The following is a 24,876-nucleotide window of genomic DNA, read 5'->3' on the forward strand; positions in this document are numbered from 1 at the left end:
AAAGGGCTGAACTCCATGACTGCTCATATTACAGTGCTAAGTCCTCACAGCCATCCACTGTTTACACAAGAAGAAATTAGGCCCACTGAGAATAAGTGCCTGCCTGAGGTCTGTGAGTGAGTAAGGGCCGAAGATGGGGTTGGGATCCAGCCCCTCCTCTTTTCTGACCACCATAGGGCACTACCTCCCATGCCCATACATGCTGCAAGAATTCAGAAGTTTAGGTCCAGGTGCTCTGGGAGGCAAATCTTTAAGAATTGGTGTGCCAGTGTCACCCACCAGCCCCCTGACACCTGGGCAGGCTCTGTGTCCTCAGTTATGGAGTCATGAATCAATTTCATTCCCTCTCCTTCATTTCAAAGGCCAGCCTTTGGGATGCAAATTGGAGGATCCAGAAGGAACTGTATCCACAAGGCATTATCTTTTGTCTTGTGAGGGAGTCTTCAGGCAAATCTAGAGAGGGAGAGTCAAGAGAAGCCTTGGATATCCTCCTTGGTCACTCGGAAGGACTGGCATAGATCAGGAAATGGCATTCTGTGTAATGACAAACACGTAATCCATGGTCAGTTTCTTCCCGAAGCAGATTTTAGGGCATTCTTGGTCGGCTGCTCTTTCCTTTTCGCTGGGCTCTTTGCTCAGGAATGGTGGGTTGTGATGGAAACAATTTGCATAGAATTTTCATTTAAAATTCCTTTAAGTGGTCAAGTGTAGATTGTTACAGTTAACCTGGCAATCTGTATGACAAAATCAGTGGTGCAAACCTGTATGAAAGAATTAAAGCTGCCTTGTTGGAAGTGCACCTTAAAGAGAGACGACTGGGTATCTGCCATAGCAACAGTGCTGAGATACAGCCACTAGGAGGGCCCCACAGTTACCAAGCCTTCTGGCATCACTGAGAATACCAAGGAGCTGGTTGATTGCTAACTCTGCATGCCAGTAGCATACAGATCTTATGCCTGGGGCATTTTTTTAAACCACAGTTTCACTTGGTAATGCAACTTCAGGCTCAGTAGCACTTGTCTGCATGTCTTCCATTTAACAAAGGGCTCTGTATCTAGCTTAAGATGAATAAGGTCAGTGGCCAGATCAAGTGAGGGTAATGCCCATTCTTCTTTGTCAGGAACCAGCAGCTCCAAGAGCTTGGTGGGTTCTACAGATGGCTTTAGTTGGCAGGCCTTGAACACTCATTCTCAGGGGCGTGGAGCAGTCTTCCACAAGACCCCGCTTTGGCTAAGTTTTGCCCACTGCTAGCTCTGCTCCCAGCACTGTCTTCCATGGAGAAAGTGACCTCAGGTATCCTGGCCCAGCACCTTGTGAGGTCAGTCCTGAGGAAAGTGGCTTTGCTGTTAACTCATAGTTGTCCCATGGCCTGTGTGACATAGGGTTCCTGTCTGGTCTGTGCGTCCTGCCATTTATGACCTCTCTTTGGAATTTGGCAGTGTCCTGGGCATCTTTCTGAATAGGGAACACCTCCTGGGTTTTGGTCCTATTATTAGCTCAAACTTGGAGGGGGCCACAGTCCCTTTAACAGAGAGTGTGGGGCTGAAAACCCATGTGATGCCTCCTGTCCTGCCTCTGCCCCTTCTTGCCTTTGTACCTGGTCCTCTGAACAGTGCAGCAGATGGGTCAGAACTGATTTTGAATTCTAGCTCTGTCACCTGCCAGCTGGGGTGAGTTACTTTCCCCTCTGAACCACATTTTCCTTATCTGTGAAAAGAGTGATGAAAGTCCCTACTTTGTAGGATCATTGGGGATATGGAGTGAGGTAGGGGTACCTAGGATGCGGTAGAGGCTGTGCCATTCTTAGGTACTCATTGAGTGGGGCCCCTGGTGTCATCTGCTCTGAGCTCATGGTTGACTTCTCTCCCTTGGCCTTCCATCTGCCTCCTCTGGCCCCTCTGGGTTTGGTCCCTCTGGCAGTGGGCAGCATGATCACCATGCAGCTCCCTGCATGGCTCTCTGGTGCACTGCTGCCCCTTGGGCTGTCCTGGGTTCCAATGTCTTATTTGTTTTCCAGAATCTTTGGGGTTTCGGGTCCCATGCCCATCTTTTGCCTCTGTTTTTTTCTTTTCACACTATGCAGCAATCATGTCCACTGGTTGAAGAGGACACTTGGCTGGGTGGAGATAGGCAATGGATGAACTGTGGATAGAAGGATTGTGTCAGGTTGAATGACGGTGGCTGTTGCCCTAATTCTAAACTCTTCTCTGCTTTCCAGGTTGTGTGTTTGAGGGTGTGCAGTATCAAGAAGGAGAGGAATTTCAGCCGGAAGGAAGCAAATGTACCAAGTGTTCCTGCACTGTAAGTCCTGCTGTGGATGTTCGCAGGGTGTCCTTCGGGCTAAGCGCTGCTTGTGCTCACCAGGAGCACCCTACAGCCTCTCCCTCGACTCCTTTCTGGGGAAATGTCAGTCCCTCCTGATGTGGAGCCGGGGGATAAGCTCATCCACCTGGCTCGGCGCTACTGACATTCTGGGCTGGGAAATTCTTCTTCATGGGCGTGTCCTGTGCATTGCAGGATGTTTAGCAAGGTCCCCTGGCTCCACCAACTGGATGCCAGTAAACCCCTCCAGCTATACCACCACCAATGTCTGCAGACCACCCATTGGCCCATGGAGGGCAAACTTGCTCCCGATTGAGAAACTCTGCTCCGAAGCGTGAGGAAGAGAGGCTGCCTTTCCTCCACGTGCCTCCTTCTTTTGGAGAAGGCATGGATTTTCTGTTCCTCAGGAGTTGAGGAGCTTCTTGCTGAGGCAGCTGCTTGGTTTTTTAGTGCAGCCAAATAAGAAGTGATGGGGACAAACACAGCTTGCTTCTGTGCATCCTGAGGGGTGAGAACCTGGTTTGAGGGCTGATCATTTACAGGTTGCAGAGTGGGTAGGAGGAAATTGCCTGAAATGTTGGGTTCAGGGCAGAGGAGGAATCAGACAAAGTTATAGGCTTGTCTTTCCAAGCATTACTGAATTCTAAGCCGTATACTAATGATCTCTCCAACAAGCTTAGATATAAAAAAAGAACTTGGCAGGTGCTATTATTTTAAAGGGATCTTTTTCATTAATATATGTTAAATTTAGGGTGAAGTCAGTGGTGGTGGTAGTGACAGGGAATCTAGTCTTAACCAGCTGCTCCAAGTTATTTACAGTAGGGAATTAGTACAACCATCTATTTTTTAAGCTTTTAATCTGTTATAAGAAAGAACATACATTTTCCAAGTCACTTGTGACTCAGTCTGCATCTCAGAATATTAAAAGGAAAATACATGGGTAACTCTAGCATCCTAATTTCACCAAAACAGAATTATATGTGGATCATCATAAATCATAGCATTGGTTGTTTCTCTACATGTCTTTTTGAAAATCTTTCCTCCTCCCTTCAGCACACATGCACCCAACCTAGAGAATACAGATTAGAGGAAATATGATTAGGTGTAATAGCTTTTGTATGGGGGAGAAGGAGGTAAAAAGAAAGGGAGGGAGGAAGAGAGTATATATGTATGTGTCTACATATCTAGATATAAAACATGTGCAATATACATAATATACATCATGTATATAATAATATATAAAAACACACAAAGTACTCATGAAAATAGGCATGAGCTTGCATATTCCAACTCAACCACCATGTTGTTCCTCTCCTGCTAATTTTGACTAAATAGCTTTATTTTTTAATTTTTTATTTTTTGAGACAGAGTCTTGCTCTGTCTCCCAGGCTGGAGTGCAGTGGCGCTATGTCAGCTCACTGTAGCCTCTGACTCCAGGTTCAAGTGATTCTCCTGCCTCAGCCTCCCAAGTAGCTGGGATTACAGGTGTGCACCACCATGCCTGGCTAATTTTTGTATTTTTAGTAGAAATGGGGTTTCACCGTGTTGGCCAGGCTGGTCTGGAACTCCTGACTGCAAGTGATCTGCCCGCCTCAGCCTCCCAAAATGCTGGGATTACAGGTGTGAGTCACTATGCCTGGCCTAAATAGCCTTATTTTTTATGTAAATGATTTTTATTTACCATTAAATATTACCCATTTCTCAATTGTATTTCTTCCATACTGTAAACTATGAAGCTTTCTGATAATTTTTAAAAAATAATCTTATGCTTTTGGGAGTAGACTGAGGAAAAACAAGGCATATTTCAATAGGAAATTGTAAATGTGCATCTGAATGAACTGCCTTTCCGGGTAAAGGTGTGCCAAGGTCAGGCAGCTGAGCCTCCTTGGAGAGGAAATTTAGAAGGTGGTAAAGAAAATGGAAAGTTCCTGCAGCTGTACCAGTGACAGCCGGCCAGAGTTCTCCAGTGCTGGAACTGGAAATGAGCTTAGAGATGATATGTACAGGGGTCACAAACCAAAATGTACTGCAGGCATTCTGATTTCATATGTTTCTAAACACAATGCATGATGAATGAAACACCAAGTTTTCCTGCCGAGTGAGTTCTTGCCAGGCCTGGAGTCTATTCCTTTCTCATATCCTTATATTTAATTTTGTGTATTCCTGTATTATTTCTAGTTTTCTGCAGCGCCACCCTCAGCACTCAAAGGGCAACGAATGACTTTGATTATGCTCCTGATATCAGTCTTCAGATTAATAGAATAAATGGGAGAGGCAATGGAGTTCTTGCTTGAGGATAGGACTTCGGTGTACCAGCTTGGGTATGGGGAGTGTCATGAGAGCAGTTTTTCTTTTGTGAACACACACATTTGAGGTGTAAGCTCGCTTTTTTGTAGCTTGTTAGTAAAATAATCTGGTTTTTAATATTCTTTCATTTTTGCTACCTTTTGATGGAGTACACTAAAAAAAAAAGTAATGTCTTGGCAGCAAATGGCCCTCTCTTGAGGATGGTAACTGTGGAGATGTTCACTTTAGAATGGAATATATTCCAAATGTATGGCCTGGAGGCATGGAGTTTAACTAGGAGGCATGGAGTTTGCCAGTGTTGCCCTGGCAGCCAGCTCGGAAGCTTTGGCATGTGAGGTGCGTGCAGGGGTGGGGTGCCGTCTTGCTGCGTGAGGGGGCAAAGCTGAAGAAGGGTTTTAGACGGGACCTGTGTGAGGCCACATGCCCCACTGAGGAGGCTGCCAGAGAGGTGTTCATAATGTTAGGCTGCAGCTTCCCTTGTACAAATGAAGACTGCATGTAAAAACCTGTTTTGCTTTGGTAAAAATAGAAAGTTGTATATATAGAGAAATACAAACCTATTATGCACTGGAGCATGTATATAGTATTTATATGACTATATATTTGTTTGTATATCTCTATATCTATAATTGCATGTATCTATACACACACACATATATATGTATATAAAAACATGCCTATAAATACAAATACAAACACACATTTCTAAGATATTTCTCAACACATTTCTAACATACACATGTTTAAGATTGGATGCCCCAGAAACAGACCTTGAGACAAGTATATATGTGTAAGTAGTTTATTTGGGAGATACAGAAGGCATGGGCAGAAGAGTGTGGAGGGGAGACAAGGATGAAGAAGCAGCCAGTTGAGGGAATGTCACTGAGTGCTATGGTCTGAATGTCCCCCAAAATTCAGTTGAAACTTAATTGCCATTGTGGTGGTATTAAGAGGTGGGACGTTTAGGAGGTGATTAAGCCACGAAGTCTCTGCTCTCATGAATGGCCAAGTGTCTTTATATAAGGGCTTGAGGGAGGAAGTTCATCTCTCTTGCCCTTCTGTCACTCCCGCGATGTAAGGACACAGTGTTCCTCACCTTCGGAGGTTGCAGCAACAAGGCGCCATCTTGGAAGCAGAGAGAGCAGCCCTCACCAGACACCAAACCTGCCAGCACCTTGATCTTGGACTTCCTGGCATTCAGAACTGTGAGAAAGAAATTCCTGTTCTTTATAAGTTACCCACTCTCAGATATTTTGTTATAATAGTACAAATAGACTTTGACACCAAGTGAGCTACCATTGTGTGTGACCAGAGCTTAGTCTTGCTGGGGAAAGTCTGGAAGCCAGTGTAAAATGCATGCCTCAGAATGTTTTCACTGAAGCAGTGAGAGAACTGAAATGTCTACACACCAACTCCAACCAGGCTTTGGTTGAGGGCTGCTCCTGGGGGACCTTGATTGGGTAACATTTCTAGCCTACCCCTCAAGGGGCAGAGTAGTCTTTAGCAGCAAGAGGAAGAAACACAAAAACAGATATTTCTCAACTTACAGTGGAGTTATGCTCCGATAAATGCATTGTAAGTTGAAGATATCTTAAGTTAAAAATGCCTTTAACACACCTAACCTACTGAACACTGTAGCTTAGCCTAGCCTGTCTTCAGCATGCTCAGAGCATTTATATTAGCATATAGTTGGACAAAATCATCTAATACAAAGCCTATTTTATAATAAAGTATTGAATAGCTCATTAAGCTTCTTAAAAACTGTACTTAAAGTGAAAAGCAGAATAGTTGTATGGATACTCAAAAGTACATACTCTACTGAATGCATATCGCTTAAGTCAAAATATCATCAGGGACTAACTGGACTGGAAGTTAGAAGTATGGGCATATGCACGCACCAAGTGGTAAGGGTGAGAGGATGTGGGTATGGCAGCAACAGAGTTAGCTACAACGTATGTATGTGTGCATATGTGTCCATATATATGCACATAAACATCTATACATTCATGTGTTTGTGAATATGTATGTGTATATATGCAGACGCATATGCATGCACACATATGCATAAACATGTTTGGAAGACTAAGCCTTTAGCTTTTCCCCAAACCTATTACTCTCTTTCGCCTCCAGTCCTTTGCTCATGCTGCTACCCTGTCTGTAATTCCTTTCTTCTGCTTGCTCACCTGGTGAATCTTGACCTTTCCAAGTCTGTTATCACCACCCCACTGCAACTCCCTGAGAACATGATTCCCCCAAGGAGAAGCAAATGTTTTCTCTTTTGTATTCCTGAGGCTCCATGGCTCTCATTTGCTATAGCTTGCCTGCCATCTTTCCCTCCCTCCTCCTCCGTGCTTAGCACCACTGACAGGTGCTCAACAACGTTGTCCCCCTTCTTCTTTCCTATTGCTGTCTTTGGATGTAGTACACTAAGAAAGAGTAATGTTTCCTCTTCCATCCTGTAACTTCTGCCCTTCCAAGCTGGCCAGCCTATTCTTGCCTGGGAGAGTAACTCTGGTCAGGTATCCCCTTATCACTAGCTTACTGTTTGCCTTGGAGGCACACCCTAGGGAGTTGTGTGTGTGTGTGTGTGTGTGTGTGTGTGAAGCATCCCTCGGGGGTATTATCCAGCTCCAGTGGATGAACTGTAAACTCTTCATGGTGTCCCCACTGGCAAGTGGCTTGTATATGGCGTGTGGCTTGTATTTGTGGTCCAACCCACTTAGTTACATTCTCTGAATTTGTGAAAATCTGTCTACTGATGATTTTGTGATGTGGTGACAGAGAGGCAGACCACCAGGAAGACACTGTCTTATTGAGATGGATTCTTGAGATCATGAAACAAATGCCTCACTCATGATTGTACATCCTGGTTTCAGCTGGTCCATCTCTGTGGCATTCCAGACAATTGAGAACATGATAACATTTGTGGATTATCTGGAGGGGATTTCACAACCTTTTGCTCTTATCCATTCCAGAAGCAGACCTAACATTTTTAGGTGTGACTATCATCATGACTCACTCAGAAGACGTGGTGCTTTCTTATCACTTGTTAAACTGCATCATCCCTGTTTACCCATTATGGAAATAAAAAAGCCAAGAGAACCACTTCTTCAGAGTCCCGATGTTCATCAGGGGAGTGACAGCTTGAGTCCCATTAGCTGTTCCATATAGCAGTCTGAGTCATACTAGAGTGCATTCTTTATGAGATGTGTTCAGTGCAAATAAGTACTATATTCATTTTTAAATGGAAAGAGGATTCTTTCCTCACACTGAAGCAAACAGTAGTTTATAAAGTATACTGAATGTTGGTTAAAGCATACCTTGGCTTCCTACCTGCTTAACTGTACAGCAGACAGCTTTGTGTGGCTTTGTTCAGTCAACTTTTCAGGAAACAGACTGGTAGCAGCCGGCGCAGACATTTCTGTAAAACCTGTCTTCAATGTTGTGAGACTAAAGACCAAGGTGCCAATGAGAGATGTTTGTGTTCTTTTTACCAAACTATTTTAAGAACCCCAGGGGCTCAGTGTTCTTGGAAATTGCTTACAGGAGGGAGTATAGCCCACAGAGTGCTAGGACACTCTTAAAAGAGCAGCAAGTCCTCTGTCTGTAAAACCAGCCAGATTAACCGGCCAAGATCAATTACTTTTGCTGACAAAGGCGTATTAAGTTCAGAGGAGTTTTACCAATAAACATGGGTTGTTAATGGGCTGTCTGTGATGGAGGAGCTGTGCTTTATTGGCTCTTAGAAGCCCTGAAGTCCATAAACACCTTTGCTCTCACTTACACTTTAGATATTGCAAAGTGCTGTCTCCCAGGGAAAATGAAACTCCAAGGAAGGTTACTTGAAGAAAGCAAAGAAAATGGAGACCCTCATGGCTTCCCTGTCTCTTAGACTGGATTCTTGAAGATGTTCTGAGCAGCCAGGCAGGGTCCAGCCTCTGTCAACCTCTCTGACCTTATCACTGTCCCTCATCCTTGTCCTCTCTGCTCTGGCCACTCTGGCCTTCAGACAGAACCTCTCCATCCTTGCTACACAAAGGGAGGACTCCCACCAGCAACGTGGGTCTCACCTGTGAGCTCGTTAGAAATGCGACCTCTCTGTCCCTCTTCCAGGCCCACTGAATTGAAATCTGCCATTCCACATGATCCCAGAAGTTCATTTGCCAAATAAAGTTTGAGAAGCACTGGCCTCATATCTCATGGCTTTTACTTAGGCTGCTTTTTCTTTTTCCTCCCATTTCTCCTTCCCATCGCCCTATACCTAGACAGTCTCCACCCACTCATGCGGCACTGCAAAGCCCAGGATTCTTTCTTTAGGGAAGCTTGTTCTGATTCCCAAGACCAGATCACTTCCTGTTGTGAAACTCTTTTATAGCACTCCATACTTTACTCTCCAAATATCTAAAATGATTTGTAATTATATATTTTTGTTTGTGATGGTTTTATTTAACTCCATCCATTAGGGTAAAATGGTGACTGTATCTTCCGTGCTTGGCACATAACGAGTATACATAATAATTTGCTGAATTCATGAACGAATGGATGCTGGTTTTTATTTTCCTTCTTTCCCCCCACTGCTTCTCTTCTGTCTCTCCTACTTTCCCCACCCACCCCAAACATTTAGTCTTCACCAAGTCAGGAGAGAATAGAGAGATGCATGTCATCGTGGATGAGCTCAGAAAGGAAGAGGGATTCATTTCAGCTGCTGTAGAGCTTATGATAAATTGTTTGGTATGGAATGTGTATGACTTCCCTGAGGATGTCTTGTTTGAAAAGTGTTCCTAGTCCTCAAAGATCCCCACAAGTTCTGGTGGCAGGAAGCTGTGGTGGCAGGAAGCAGTCACCGGCGATCAGGGCCACTCACTGTGGCAGAGCTTTTAATGGAGTAGAATCCCCTATCCTCAGAGTTGACCTTGCTCTGTAGTATATGGGGGACATGACTGACCTCCTGCTCCAGCGTCTCCAGCTCAGATAGCGGTTCTCTGTAGTAGGAAGCAAAGAGGTGCTTCATCATTTCTGTGGTCACATGGTGCCCGACTGTGCTGTTTCTCCTTTGACTTGGGGACTTGGGACCTTCGATGCCTGAACCCTCTCTCACGGCCTCTGCCTTACTTGCAATAGTATGTGCAATTTGATGCATTTTAGTCATAAGCTGTCATTATATCTTCCCTGTCCACAGGGAGAAATTTGGCTACATCTGGGCAATAAATTGGAGAATTGAGCAATTATTGAGCAAATTAGATCAATGTGGGCAGTTTATCTGACTAGTGTGGGCCAAAAAGCCCCAGAGGAGTTTTCAAAACTAGTCTGAAATATTGGTGTAATTGCTACGATGTTCCATTTTGCACTATGGATGTACCTTCACCCTGAGGACAAAAAGGTCTTGATTTTGAACAGTCAGTTGAAAAAAAAAAGTGTTTTCTTAAAGGTCTGGATAGCACTTGGCCACTAGGAGGGGCCTTCAACTTGCTTAGAAAAGTAGCTGGTGTTCTGCTTGTTTTGTGACTGGACAATGAGCTTGTGAATCTTGGTGTTTTATGTTAGAAAGAATCCGAATAGTTGTGGTTTACCTGTCAGCCAAGACTTCTAGCGGAAGGTCTATTGTACTGTCATTGTCATTGGATTGAATCCGTAAATGCACAACTATTGTCAAATTCTGGTTTCTTGAAAATACCACCAAAATGACCTGTTTATAAGGCATAGTTGAATTAATTGCCTACCATAGTCATTGATCATTACCTTGACAGAGCCTTAGTAGCTTTTTGGAAGAAAGACGGCAAAGTTGGGATGAGGTTTTAGGGGATCTGGCTTAAGAGGGGTCATTCAGTGTGAGGGCTTGATTTGGACTGGGAAAATTTCATGGTATGTTAGTTTAGAATTGCAGAAAACAGTAAGGCAAGAGCTTTAAATCACATCTTAAAACGTTCATGAGCATAGTTATCTGTGTTACTAGACTGTACTTTCAGCAAGTTGAGTACTTTTAGCAAGTTCCTGAACCCAGTAGGGGGCTCATTTTTTTATATTAAAAACATTGGGAATAATTGTTACATATTTTAAATTCTACCTCATCCTGGACTTAAATGTTTTCAGGCCAAATCCTAAATTTTCACCCTCATGTATGTTTTTATTTTAATGGCTTGTAGATTCCTTATGATTATTTCTTTATATAATTTGTTTGTAGCTGAAATATTCTGTAAAGCTATTCTTCTACACGGGGAGACATCGACTTCGTAATGAGCACAACAGGGAAAAAGTTGGAAAAGAAATATTTCTTTGACATTTGAGCATTTATATGAAAATGCATAGTTTGAAAAGAAATCCACAAATGATTTGTTTACAGAGGAATTATTGATAATAATAGTTATTATTACTGAATGTGTTCCCTGTGCCAGGTACATATAGTATATACTGTTAATTTTCACAATTGTTCTGCAACCTAGAAGGTCTTAGCTTCTTTTTAAAAAAAAAAACCAAACCCAAGCTTCTGAGAAGTTTAATAGCCTGCCTAAAGTCAAAAAGCTAGTAAGAACTGAAGCCCTAAACTGCCTGATTGTAACGCTCCATTTCATTTCTCTCTGTCTATCCTCTCCCTGCACCAACCAATGCAATTTTGAGATATTATCTAGAATTGTTGGTGGAGATTTGAAACTGGGAAATGGCATTTGAGTCTATGGAGTGAAGAACAACCAGCCGTTTTGAGGGAGAAATAATGGTGATGCAAACATTGGGAAAAAACCCAAATCTGGTGCAAGAAATATTAACACAATAAAATAATAAATTACACTTCCTCTCTCCAAAGTTCACACGTCTAAGCAAGTTTAAAATCATACCAGATTTCAGCCTTGGGCATTGAGCCCAAGCCTTTGTCACCATAATGCCAGTGTGGGTGAAGAACACATATCTGTTACCCTCAGGTAAGTTGGAAAATTGAGACATAATCTATAATGCATCTCCTTACCAAGAAATTATGCATACACAAAGAAAATGTGATAGTTTCTGGGCAGAGCCACCCTCATTGCCTCTGCGTCCAAAGATAGATTAAATTAAGTGTTTATCCAGCTGGGTACAGTGGCTCACACCTGTAATCCTAGCGCTTTGGGAGGCTGAGGTGGGTGGATCACAAGGTCAGGAGTTCGAGACCAGCCTGACCAATATGGTGAAACCCCGTCTCTACTAAAAATACAAAAATTAGCCGGGCATGGTGGGGCGTGCCTGTAATCCCAGCTATTCAAGAGGCTGAGGTTGGAGAATTGCTTCAATCCAGGAGGTGGAGGTTGCAGTGAGCCAAGATCACACCACTGCACTCCAGCCTGGGCAACGGAGCAAGAGTTCAAAAAAAAAAAAAAAAAAAAGTGTTTATCCAGTGAGCTTATCTCTCCCTTGCAGTAGTCTACTGAAGTTTAAGCATTAATTTTGATAGCTCTCCTTGGAGATTTTATGGAGGAGTTGGGTTCACCTAGACATAGCTTTCAGTGGTTCTGAGAATGTAAATTTATCCTCCTGGTAGATGGAAGGAGAAATTGTGTCACTGCTTTTGAAGTTACTTTCTCTTATCTGTCTAAGAAGTAGATGTGTTTATAGATGTGAGTGAAATTTGGAAAAGGGATTAAAGTTGGTAGAAGAATTAGCTCAATTGATTAAGTCTCACTTCGTTGTATCCTTGAAAAGATCATTTCTTTAATTTTCTTCCTCATCCTTTTATTTTCTCTAAGGTCTGTCAAATTATGAGTTCTGTTATCCCCTAAAAATCCTAGAAAAGATATGAATTTTACTAAATGCTGAAGACTTTTAAAACTATCTGTCCATTCGTCTTTCTATCTTTATATCTCTGTCTGGACCCTACAGCCAGCCAGTCCTTTGTTAGCTTAACCATGTTTGAGGGTCTATTCTGTGTTACACACTATATTAGGCCCTGAGCATTCAAAAATCAAGAGGAATTCACTTTTCCTTTTCAGCCAAACACAATCTATTGACTTGTGAAAATAAAACCATAATGCAGCCTTTCTTGTGCCACATGTAAAGCATTGTATGATAATTTTTAAAAGCCTAGATATATTGAGAAATGAAAATAATTGTACAACTCAGGGATAACTACTGTTAATATGATTTAATATGTTTCCTTCTAACTTTTTTCCCTCCATATGTACATATAATTCTGTAGGTAGTTTTATATCCTTGTTATTTTCATTTAACATTATATTGTGAATATGTATCCATTTCATGAAAAAGTTGAGAATACTTTTAATGGCTACATATAATTAGTGGGTCAAGGAATTAAATATCTTAAGGTGTGTGTGTGTTGCTGAAGTACTTCAAATCAATGTCTTAATTCCCACTGCAATAAGCAGTGTAAAGATGTATACTATATATTTCCTATCCCATAACTATTTTCCATTTGGGAATCTTGTTTTCATGGCATTTGGCTTCTGAAACTGAGCATTTTCCATATGTTTTTCAAATGTTCCATTTGTGTTTTTTTCTATAAATTATGTTTTTATTTCTAATTTTTCTATTGGGTAAAGTTTTATTGAAGTTTATATGTGTATGAAGAACCTTAATCCTCTGCTAGATGTGTTAAGATGTGTTTAAAAACACTGAAACAGTGCTTTGTGTGCCATTTGACCTTAACATGCATATGGCATGGTAGATAACGGCATAGTTTGCTAAAATCCCATGTCTTCTTCCAATCTTTACTTCTCAAATCTTGATCCAAATATATTAAAAAACAGAAAAGTGAGTCAGCATTGTCAGTTCCCACATTTATTTAGTCCAAGACTTTTCATTATTTAAACTCCTTCTTTTCCATCTCTAACTCCTTCATTTTGAGATTGCGACCCTCTGTACCTGCTCCCATACTGATATGAGTCATTGTTTTGAGTTTCTATAGTGCTTCCTCTTGTACTCATGGCTCTGCAGCCTCCTAACCTCCCCAGTCTTCTCTCTTTCCTTCTTGGCTCAGAAAGAGAACTATCCAGTAAACCCCTACTCTCCAAGCCTGGTTCTCATTTGGGCTCCTCTGCCCCTCTCTTTCTACTTTTCCCAGAATGTTGTTCTGGGTTTCAGATTTTAAGTTCCTAGTAGACAGGCATAATGTACCTCACACGTTGAGTACAGTGTCTTACACATAGGAAACAGTGAATATTTAGCTAAATAGTCTTATAGCTGTTGATTTGAGTATCCATGTTCTTGAAAATGAGTTCTACAGTCTAGAACTTTTCTACCATCCTAGTTGGATCTTGATGTCCATCTTGAAGGCAATAGGAAAATATTCACGGTTTTAATGAGCATGGTTACCTCAAAGATTCATGATAAATCTGTAGAGGAAGAGGCTCCACACAAAACCATTGCAAAAGGCTGGTAAGGACACTTAAGAGTAGCTGTGTGAAGAGGATGGAACGCGGGTGGGCTCAGGGGACAGCATGTCTAAGAATGTATCATTCTGTGTTGTGAGAGGATGAGAATGGAAATATTCATTAATGAAAATAAAAGAAATATCTTTTTTTGGTCAACAAAATAGGATAAAATATTAGTCTCAGAGTACTTTAGGACATTTCCAGAACTTTCTGTTCTTTTTCTCCATTATTACCCAGATAACTTCATTTAAAAAACCAGTTTGGTACCTCTGCGTCTGCTGCTTTCCCTGCTCCTTTGCTCATTTGTGCTTCATGGCTCCCCTCCCCTCCTGTGCCCTTCCGTTCCTTCTCCTTCCCCACCTGCTTCCACTTCCCTGTCCCTGGTTCTACTTGAGCTTCCCCTCTTCCATTCCCATCAGGCACTCTGCACGATAGGCTGGTATTAGTAAAGTACCATGACTCATTTTCATCGCTATCTTGGTCTCTCCTCAAATAACTACCCCAGAATTTTGCACACACTAGATATTCAGGAAATATCTTTTGAATGAATTGATTACACATTTTGGCACCTTTTAAATGTCATTCAAATGTTCGATTTGGAGGGTGGCAGTGCTTTTGTGGGCCTGTGAATGGCTTCAATTACCACCATTCCCTCAGAGTGGAATTTTAAATGTTACCACTTGTTTGGTGTGTGAGCCTTGATGTGTTTGCATCTCAGGGAGCCACAATCCTCCCTAAAGATTGGAGGATACTGAACCACAAACACACAAGGAGAAGAGTACTTCCTGTGCACCATCCAACATTCCCTTCTCAAGCCCATTTCTGAGCCTGTACTGAGTCATACGCAGTGACTCATCCTTCTGAAATCCACCTAAGATCTCGAGCTGTGGTGTAGAAGAGCCACCTTGAAATACTGAGCAGACTTTGCCATTTGGAGAGGACACAGCCTCTGTGATCTGGGTACGCCTTCCATATACAGGGTCCCATGTCAGGTAGAAGTGACCAGGAGTCAGCTCCAGTGTCAAACACGTCTATCACAGAACACTACAACTTTTTTTTTTTTTTCCTCTTGTGCCTCTCTTCTGTTCTCTGTGATACATGGCGTCAGACAATGTAATCATGATTAACCACATTATGTTCCAGATGTTAAATTATAAAACTATGTGAGGACTTTTTAAACCTCTGACTATTGCTAGAATTCAACAACAGAAAAAACTTGATATCCATAATGAATAAAAAGGAAAACTATAGTTTATCCATGTCATTCTCTTTAGACAAAAGGAGGGAGGTACCTGTTTCATTTTTGGCTTGATTAAATATAAATGTGTAATGTAGTCAAGCATTAACAAAAGCAGTTACTCATTATGAAGGAATATCCTTTGGTCATATTTTAAGAACTAACATTTAGTAATAGAAAAGTTACTTTTTAATTTCAAAATGAATATGAAAAATTACTCTCATTACATTATTCATACTGATACATATCTTAATTTTTGTCATGCTGTCATTTGATGAAACAAGCATTTAGTATCCTGTCACATATTGGATTATAGGGCTGGGTTGACTTTAGGGATCTTTTCTCCACCAGTTGGGGTGATGAATGTGATTGGCAAATGCTAGGAGTGACTCTTTTTTGACATTGATGGGAAATGCATTTCTTTTCAGTATCAAGTTCAAGAACAGGAGAGGGAGGGGACTCTTGAGAATTTTGGGTTTTGTTATTAGGTTTTCAGCGTCCATAATATTCATAAACAATAGACACAGCTGTCTCTAATAACTAAGCCCACTAACTGAGCGGACAGAACATATGCCCAGAAAAACATGAGATTGTAAGAGAATTTTTTTTTCCAACACAGAAATTTTCAGAGATTGAAGCAAGATTTCATTTATAACCCAAACTGTGTGTTTATCTCAAACTTCTATCATTAAGTAAAATAATTTGACCAAGATCTAGGAAAAATGCAGTGAAGTGTTTGGGATTTTTAAAAGTTTTGCCTTTGCTATTAGATTGTTCCGGGCTTTGGGCATGATGATGGATTCTATGTGCCGTGGGGGGATTGTTGTGAACAAAAGGCCACTGTCCTGGGGGTGAGGAGACCTGTGGTCCTGTCCTACCTCTACCAATGGCTAGTTATGTGACCTGGAACCTTCCCACTCACCCCTTTGGGACTCAGTTTCCTCATCAGTAAAATAAGGACTTGTTAGAACCTTTTCAGTTCTACAATTCTATAATTTCCCAATTCGAAAAGGGCTTTTACTTTCCTAGGATGCGAATTATTTGACTGACTCTAAATACCAGTTAATGGAAAAATTTTTTCTTATAGGTCACTGATACATTTTAAAACGTACATCTTAAATTTTACTTCTGAATTTATATACTGTAAAATTTACTCTGTTTTTGGGACATGGGAGTTTTTACAAGTGCAGTCATACACATTTTTAAATAGTCGATATTATCATAAATTATATTAAAAGATGCAAAAAGTCTTTACTTATGATTGTGGCCATGGTACAGCTTATTGTATTAAAACACTAAAAAGACTCTTACATAATAAAGTTTCTCTGAAATACTAAGACATGTGTGATACCTCATATATATCTAGGATAAAGAGCAAGACGCTCTCATCCATTTTGGAGGACATGAAGTTCTTCACTCATGAAATGGATTTGTGGGTTCTGTTTGCAGAAACGCAATTAGAGGTAGACGAAGCTTTCCTTTTTCTCCTGAAGGCAAGGAGAAGACAATAAAATAGGACAACGTTGAGAGCCAGGATGAGACCTCCTGTTGCAGGACTGTATCGCTGATGCTGCTGAATGGGTGGACCTTCTATTTCTATGCTTGTCATACAATCTTATATTCCTAGCTCAGAAATGGAAAGGCATTCCAGTAGCATGATATGCCTCCACATTAGTATAAAACCAGGCCATGTAAGATTGATGATTTTTGGAAGAGCTTTGAGGTTCTCTAAGGAGACAGAGTCCCCTGCTGTTTTTGGCAGTGTTGGTTCCTTGAGATGTTAAGGTGTTGCTTTCTTCTCTGTGTTAATCCTTGTTGCTTCCCCATTCTAGGTGTTGTCCAAATGTTGTACAAAAGAGACCTGAATTTTCTATGAGTTGGGGTCCCATGATTGGAGTCTTACAGTCAGGGATCACCTCACAAGTGTCATATATTCTATGTGGGATCTGGCCCTGGTGAGGCCAGGGTACCCTGGTGGGTGGGACATGGTTTCTGGAGTTGGTCAGACAGGGATTCCATTCAGCTCTGCTCCTCCAGCAAATAAGTGTACAGCTCCGAGCCTCACTTTCCTCATGGGTAAAATGGGGTACTGCTTCTTGGCAAGCAATACCCAGGAACCTTCTGTTCTCTTCCTCCATCTCTAACATGGTTGCTGCAGCAGATAGGACCTAGGAAGGCATTTCATGCATAAAAAGTTTGATGCAAAACAAAAAAGTTAAGCTCCCTTGCTTCTCAACATAGGAATGAAAGAGTTACTTTCAGTAAAACTCTAGGGCTTTGGAACCTCAGAGAGTCCCACCCTTTTTTTTTTTTTTTTTTTAATAAAAGAAGACCCAGATGGTTGTGAGGATTTCATGGAATAATACATGCTGTGCCTACTAGCCAGCATCTAATAGGTGACTCCTTTTCCTGCATAGCTGAGTGATTTTAGCTGTCGTATTTTTTATGGTTACTGCTGAAATTCACTCTTTAGGACACTCAGTTTTATATCAAACCCAAATATTTGAAGCCTAAGTTTTCTGGTTTGGTTTACTGAGGAGAAACCTACCAAATGCCTTCTTGCTGTCTACAAGTATTGCCCTTCATACAGAAGGCTATGCATAGGGAGATAGTGGTTTGTAGTCTGAATCATTTCTTTTCTTCATGTAAGTAGCGACTGCACTTTATTTAGTACCTGTTTATGATGGGAAGGTCTACCACTATTCTAGTTATATTCTAGTCTTGCACTGTCTGGTAGAAATACGGTGTGAGCCATATATGCAATTTTTATTTTTCTGGTAGCTGCATTACTATAACTTTTTAAAAAGTTGAATTAATTTTGCATTAAAATAAATTTAAAAAGGTGAATAATTTTCATAATACACCATACCTAACCCCATATATTAAAATATTATCGTTTCAACATGTAATCATTATAAAAATATTAATGGAATATCTTACATTCTGTTTATTTTTGTACTAAGACTTTAAATTCCAGTGCGTATTTCTCACTTACAGCACTTCTTCTTTCAGGCTAAACACATTTCCAATGCTCAATCACACATGTGGCTGGTGGCTAGCATATTGGACAGTGCAAGTGTAACCAATCTTGAGGGATAAGGAAGGAGCAGGTCTTATGTTCATGCTCAACAGGACCCTCCCTCCTCCCTCCCACTTAATGCCATCACATCCCAGGTTGATATTCTCTACCCAGTTGGTACTGATACTGTGTGGAGAGATCAGGATGAAAGTGAAAGTGGAAGTTAATTACCAGCCAGAGTGATCTTTTCTAAGGGTCGTGTCCCCTCTGCTTTAGATTATCTAATGGCATCATCTATTATTTTTCTAAGTTAAAGCCAGAGCTCCCCTCTGCCCTCAACCTTATCTTCCAAGACACTCCCTCTGATATGGTTTAGCTCTGTGTCCCCACCCAAATCTCATCTTGAATTGTAATCCAAGTTGTAATCCCTGTGTGTTGAGGGAGGGATCTGGTGGGAGGTGATTGGATGATGGATGCGATTTCTCCCATGATATCCTCGTGATAGTGAGCTCTTACAAGACCTGGTTGTTCAATAGTGTCTGGCGCTTTCCTCTTTGTGCTCTGTCTCTCCTGCTGCCTTGTGAGGAAGGTGCTTGCTTCTCCTTCATCTTCTGCCATGATTGTAGGTTTCCTGAGGCCTCCCCAGTCACGTAGAAGTGTGAGTCAATCAACCCTCTTTCCTCTAAAAATTACCCAGTGTTGGGTATTTCTTTATAGCAGTGTGAAAATGGACTAATACACCCTCATATACTTATTCCAGACCCTCTGGGCTCCCTGCTGTTCCTTGAATGTGCCAGGCATGTTCTCACCTTAGTTCTTTTGTATTTGAATGTTCTGTCTGGAAGACTCTTCCCCAGATGCCCACATATCTGACTTCTTCAGCTCCTTGAAGGAAATGAAGGAGCCAGATATGCTTGAAAGTCACCTGCATAGTGACGTCTTTCCTATTAAAATGGTAACCCTGCTTTGCTCCTAAATCCCCCTACTACCAGATACTCCCTACTGAACTGACTTTGTTTATTTTTTCCCCATTGCTTATTTGTCACCCTCTGATGTGCTTTTTTCCTTTTGTCTTTCTCTTCTTTCTCTGACCTGGTAGAATATGAGCTCCATTACGACCAGGACATTCTTTTGTTCATTGCTGTATCTCCACGACCTAAAATGGAACTTAGCGTATTGTAGGTGCTCGACAAATATTTGCTTAGTGAATGAATGAACAAATACTAAGCATTTGATATTTTTAAAGACACAAAATTCCAATCACAGTATTTATCAGCAGTTGATCAACATTTAGGAAAGTCCTGAATTCCATTCTGCTGCCCAAGATAAATGGAGTTACCTTGCTCAGTTTGGAAAACACTATCAAATTATCTGTGCATTATCCTTGTTCTGGTTTGGAGAATCCACTAATGGCCCCTTCTGTGGTGTCCAGGTCAGCTAGACTTCGGTGGGAGTCCGGTCATTGCCCTCAAACACCAGTACTGCTTGCTTTTAAATGGTGACTTGTTGGAATGTCAGAGCAGATTCAAATTTGTGAGTTCTTGAATGCTTTTCCTTCTTTGGAAGTGAATACTCAGGAATTCTCGAAACTTAGGCACTCTCAAGTTGAAGATTTACTGGGGGCAGATTAGATTACCTCCTCTAACTTTACAAATCCACAAACACTTCAAACAAACCTCTCCCGTTCAGTTTCAGCAGACTCCCTGAGAACGTTGTGAACAAGAACACAGGGTCAAGGCTGAACGGTGAGCAGGGTTGTTGTTGTTGGCTGGATCTGTGTGGGGAGCAGCCCTAACCATGGCTTTGTGCAGCCAAACAGTGTGATGTGATCCCCCGGCTGCTGAAGGCCTGGCAGACGACAGAGTCTGGCGCAGTGGCCGACCTGCTCATCAGAGGAGCAGCCAGTTTAATTTTTAGAAGCCAAACAACTTTCTTTTGTCTTACTTGTTTTTCTTCCAAGAAGGTGAAGTTTTGAAGGCCTCAGCAGGAGAGAAGCCTCTAGTGTTGGGAAGGCTGTCTCAGGATTTCATGACTTGCAGTGTGGAGGTGAGCAAGGAGCTCTCAACATCTTTCTTTCCTGCCCACCTGCTCTGAGCCCCCGAACCTAAAGTTGGCAATGACTGTAAATAGATTTCATGCGAAGTCATTCTTTCTAACAGTGGAGTGCTTCGCACCATTCTCTTATATGTTCCCAGAGAGGAAATCAAACCTTCGTACATAGCTTTAGAGTCAAAATTTAAAATGGCACTGGTTCCCTTTCAACTTCACTTTACCTGCCTGGGTACTGAGGACACCATGAGCTTTGTCTGCAGAGGACATGCAACTTGGTGAATGAGAACTTAGAATTCTAAGTGAAGAAGATCTTGCAGCTAGTTTTAAAAAATGCTAAGATAACTCTGAATGAAACCCAACAATTTCAAGTTTTAAAAAGATGTGTTCTCCCCATAAAAATACTCAAATATAGGAAAACTTGTTTGTGAACTTGTCTGTATGTTCAAATTTTGATTAATGTGGAACAAGCTTTATGTTATTTACTGGTTTGTACTGTTATATCATTTATAGAAGATATAGTTTGACCACAACTTCTAAATTCATCCAGATAAAGTATATTTTGCCTGAAATCAGTTTCTCTTTTTTCTCAGAACCTTTCCTTCCTGGACCTTCAGTCCAGAACTGATAATCTACATAAGAGGATATCCAGCCTGTTGGCTGCTCAGTTTCTGACCTTCCCACAATTCTAGTTGAATGAGTCCAAATGAATTTGAAACGCTGGAGTTGAATTCTGCATATACCTGAGTCTTGGGAATGATGACGAGGCTTGAGGGAGGGCAGGGAGGCCATACAGAGCATATCTTATCCTCCAGGCTTTTCGTTCTTACTTTCCCTCAATTCCTTCTTCTAAATACCTCTTTGATTTCTCCCCCTCCTCAGAACCTACAAGGCCACCATAGTCAGAAATGAAGTTGAGACATCATGAAACCCTGTAGGGGAGAGTGCTGTAACCTCTAGAGCCTAATGATCAAGATAGAGTTTTATATTTGTCTGTCACAAATTGGTTAACATCTCTGTTCATTTTTCTGGTCTACTAAATGGCCCATCTATAATTCTTTTCTCCAACAAACTCATGAATCACGTAATAATTACATGTTGAGTGCACAGCCTGGAGAAGAGAAGGTGAAAAGAAGGGTTAGGAACAGTGTGATCAAATTATGTTCAAAAAGGAGCTATGTGGCTCAACCATCGCAAGTCTCTAGTGTCCTTGTGACTTTGGTATGTTTTAGTGTGGGAGTACAACCATTCGTTCATTCATTCAATGTTAAAAAAGAAAAAAAGAAATTTGGATTGTGGTTTTAGGTGAAGATAGATGAAAGGGACTGTATCCTGGATTGAAAAAAATACTATAAAATATATTATTAGGACATTTGGGGAAATTTGAAGGTTGACTATATATTAGACAATAGTACTACATTAATATTGAATTTCCTGAGTGTGATATTATGTTGTGGTTATAAAACAAAAGGAAAATATTTTCAACCCTAAGAGATACAGTCTTAATTAGGGGTAAGGTATCTACAAAGGAATCTTAAATGGTTCAGGAAAAAGTTTCTCTTTCTCTCTTCCTCTCTTTCTGTCTCTCTCTCCCAGCGAGAGAGAGGGAAAAGTATTAAAAAATACTAAAAACTGCTGATTCTAGGTGAAGGACATTTGGGCGTGCATTGTACTATATTTTAAATTTCTGAGGGTTTGAAACTTTTCAAAATTAAATGTTAGTGAAAAAATAGAAAGTTGTTGCAAAGGCATTTCTTTTCATCTTATCGGCCAATGGGATGATATAGCCCATTTCACCATTAAGTATGATGTTAGTTGTGGATTTTTTTTGTAGATGCCTTTATCATGTTGAGAAAGTTCCTCCTATTTTTAGTTAGTTGAGTAATTTGAACATGAATAGGTGCTGGATTTTGTCAAATGCATTTTCTGCATCTATTGAGATGATCATGTGTGGTTTTTGTATTAACATGATGCTTTATATTAATTGATTTTCATTTTTTAAACTAACCTTACATTTCTGCGATAACTCTCACATGCTATATCTTTTTTATATATTGTTGTACTCAATTTGCTAGTATTTTGCTGAAGACTTTTGTATCTATATTCATAAGGTATTTGATCTGTAGGGTTTTTTTGTGGTATCTTTGTTTTTTCTATCAGGTTAATACTGGCTTCATAGAACAGGTTGGAAAGTGTTCTCTACTCTTATTTTTTGGAAAACTTTGTGAAGGATTTGTGTTAATTGTTTTCTAAACATTTGATAACATTTGATAGAATTCAACAGTAAAGCTACCTGGGCCTGGGCCTTTCTTCATGGGAAGTTTTTTGAATACTTACTAAATTTCTTCATATGGCTGGACTATGAGTCTATTCAGATATTTAAAATTTGTCTTCTTGAGTCAGATTTAGTAGTTGTGTGTGTGTTTCTAGGAATTTGCCCATTTTGTGTAGGTTTTCTGATTTTTTGGCATACAATTGTTCATAGTACTGCCTCATAATCTTTCACTTTTCTACAGTCAGCAGCAGTGTTCTTGCTTCAATTCTGATTTTGGTAATTTGAAACCGCTTTCTTTTTTTTTTTCTGTTCAGTCTAGTTAATGGTTTGTCAATTTTGTTGAAATTTTAAAAGAACCTACTTTTGGTTTCATTGAATTCTGTTTTTCTATTCTCGATTTCACGTATTTCCATTCTAGTCTTCATTATTTTCTTTCTTCTGATGACTTTAAGGTTTAGTTGCTATTCTTTTCCTAATTTCTTCAGTGGAAGGTTAAGTTATTGATTTGAGATTGCCTTTTTAAAATATAAATGTTTACAGGTATGCATTTCTCTGTAAGTACTGTTTTGGTTATATTCCATACGTGTTTTTATTTTCATTCACCTAAAATAATTTTCTAATTTCTTTTGTCATTTCTTTTTTTACTTACTCGTTTTAGGAATGTGTTGTTTAATTTCTATGTATTTTTGAATTCCCCAAATTTCTTTCTTTTATTGACTTTCAATTTTATTCTATTGAAATTAGAGAACATGTTTTTATTATTTAAATCTTTAAAAATTTATTGAGACTTGTTTTATGGCCAAATATATAGTGTATTGTGGAGAATGTTGTACGTGTATTTGAGAAGAGTGTGTATTTTGCTGTTTTAGAGTGGAGCGTTCTCTGTAGACAGATGGACTCTTACTTAATGACTATTCAACTTATGATTTAAGACTTTATGATGGTGAGAAAACGATTAACATTTTGTAGAAACTGTACTTCTAATACCCATGCAATCATTCTGTTTTTTACTTTCAGTACAGTATTCAATAAGTTACATGAGATATTTAATATTTTATTATAAAATAGGCTTTGGGTTATATGATTTCGCCCAACTGTAGGCTAATGTAAATGTTCTTAGTATGATTAAGGTAGGCTCAGGCTAAGCTGTGAAGCTTGGTAGGTTAGGGGTATTAAATGCATTTTTAGCGATTTTCAACTTCTGATTGGTTTATCAGGATATAACCCCATCATAAGTTGAGAAGCATCTTTTTATCTGTTAGGTCTACTCGATTAACAGTGTTTTTCAAGTCTTCTATTTCCTTGTTAATATTCTACTTAGTTGTTCTATCCATTATTGAAAGTAGAGTATTGAATTCTCAAATTATTTTTGTTGTTTCTTTCTTCAATTCTTTCAGTTTTTGCTTCATATATGTTAGGCCTCTTTTAAATGCATATATATTTATAATTGTTGTGTCTTCCTGATGGCCTCTTATTATTGTAAAATGTCCTTCTTTGTCTCTAGCAACAGTTTTTGTCTTAAAGACTTTTTTGTTTGATAATAGTATAGTCCCTACTGCTCTCTTTCAGTTACTTTCATAGTATATGTTTCTTCTATCCTTTTACTTTCAACTTACTTGTTTCTTTGAATCTAAAGTGCATCTTTTATAGACAGTACATAGTTTTATCCTACTTTAAAAAAAATCAATTCTGCCAGTCTCTGCTTTTTGATTGGAATATTTGGTCCATTTCCATTTAATGTAATTTTTGATACGATAGGATTTATATCTGATGTTTTGCTGGTTTTTGTATGTCTTATGTCTTTTTGTTCCTCATTTCCTCCATTACTATCATATTTTGTGTTAAGTAGAAATTTTCTAGTGTACTATTTTAATTCTAATATAAATTCCTAGTATAAATGTGTGTACACACACATATATATATACACATATACATATATGTAAACAAAAAGAGAATGTTATTGTTTAGTGGTTGACCTGGAAATTCTGGTTAACATCCTAATTTAAGATAATCCAGTTCAGATTTATACCAATTTAATTTTAACAATACAGAAAAATTTTGCTCCAGTGTATCTCTATTTCTCCCTTCCTTTCTACTATTACTGTTAGACAAATCACATCTCTATGTTTTATAAACCCATCAACACAGTTTTATAGTTTTGTATTATGCAGTTTCCTTTAAATCCTGTAGAAAAAAAAACATAAATACTCTCTTTTATATTTACCTATGTAGTCACCTCTAATGGCATTCTTTATTTGATTAATGTCCGCTTATTTCAGCCTAGAGGAGTCCCTTTAGTATTTTTTGTAGGGCA

The 24,876-nt window shown here is 39.9% G+C and overlaps 1 protein-coding gene across 2 annotated transcripts in view; it reads left to right on the forward strand.

The window, feature by feature from the left end:
* The window catches only part of BMPER (BMP binding endothelial regulator), a 253,600-nt gene that overhangs the window by 69,568 nt on the left and 159,156 nt on the right, over positions 1 to 24,876 (forward strand). For both annotated transcript variants that reach the window (XM_033193504.1, XM_033193505.1), the window contains one exon: positions 2,219 to 2,301. In XM_033193504.1, the coding sequence (XP_033049395.1) occupies positions 2,219 to 2,301 (83 nt within the window). The remainder of the gene's footprint in view (positions 1 to 2,218; positions 2,302 to 24,876) is intronic.

Source organism: Trachypithecus francoisi, unplaced genomic scaffold, assembly GCF_009764315.1.
Source record: "Trachypithecus francoisi isolate TF-2019V2 unplaced genomic scaffold, Tfra_2.0 Lachesis_group4, whole genome shotgun sequence".
Taxonomy (NCBI): domain Eukaryota; kingdom Metazoa; phylum Chordata; class Mammalia; order Primates; family Cercopithecidae; genus Trachypithecus; species Trachypithecus francoisi.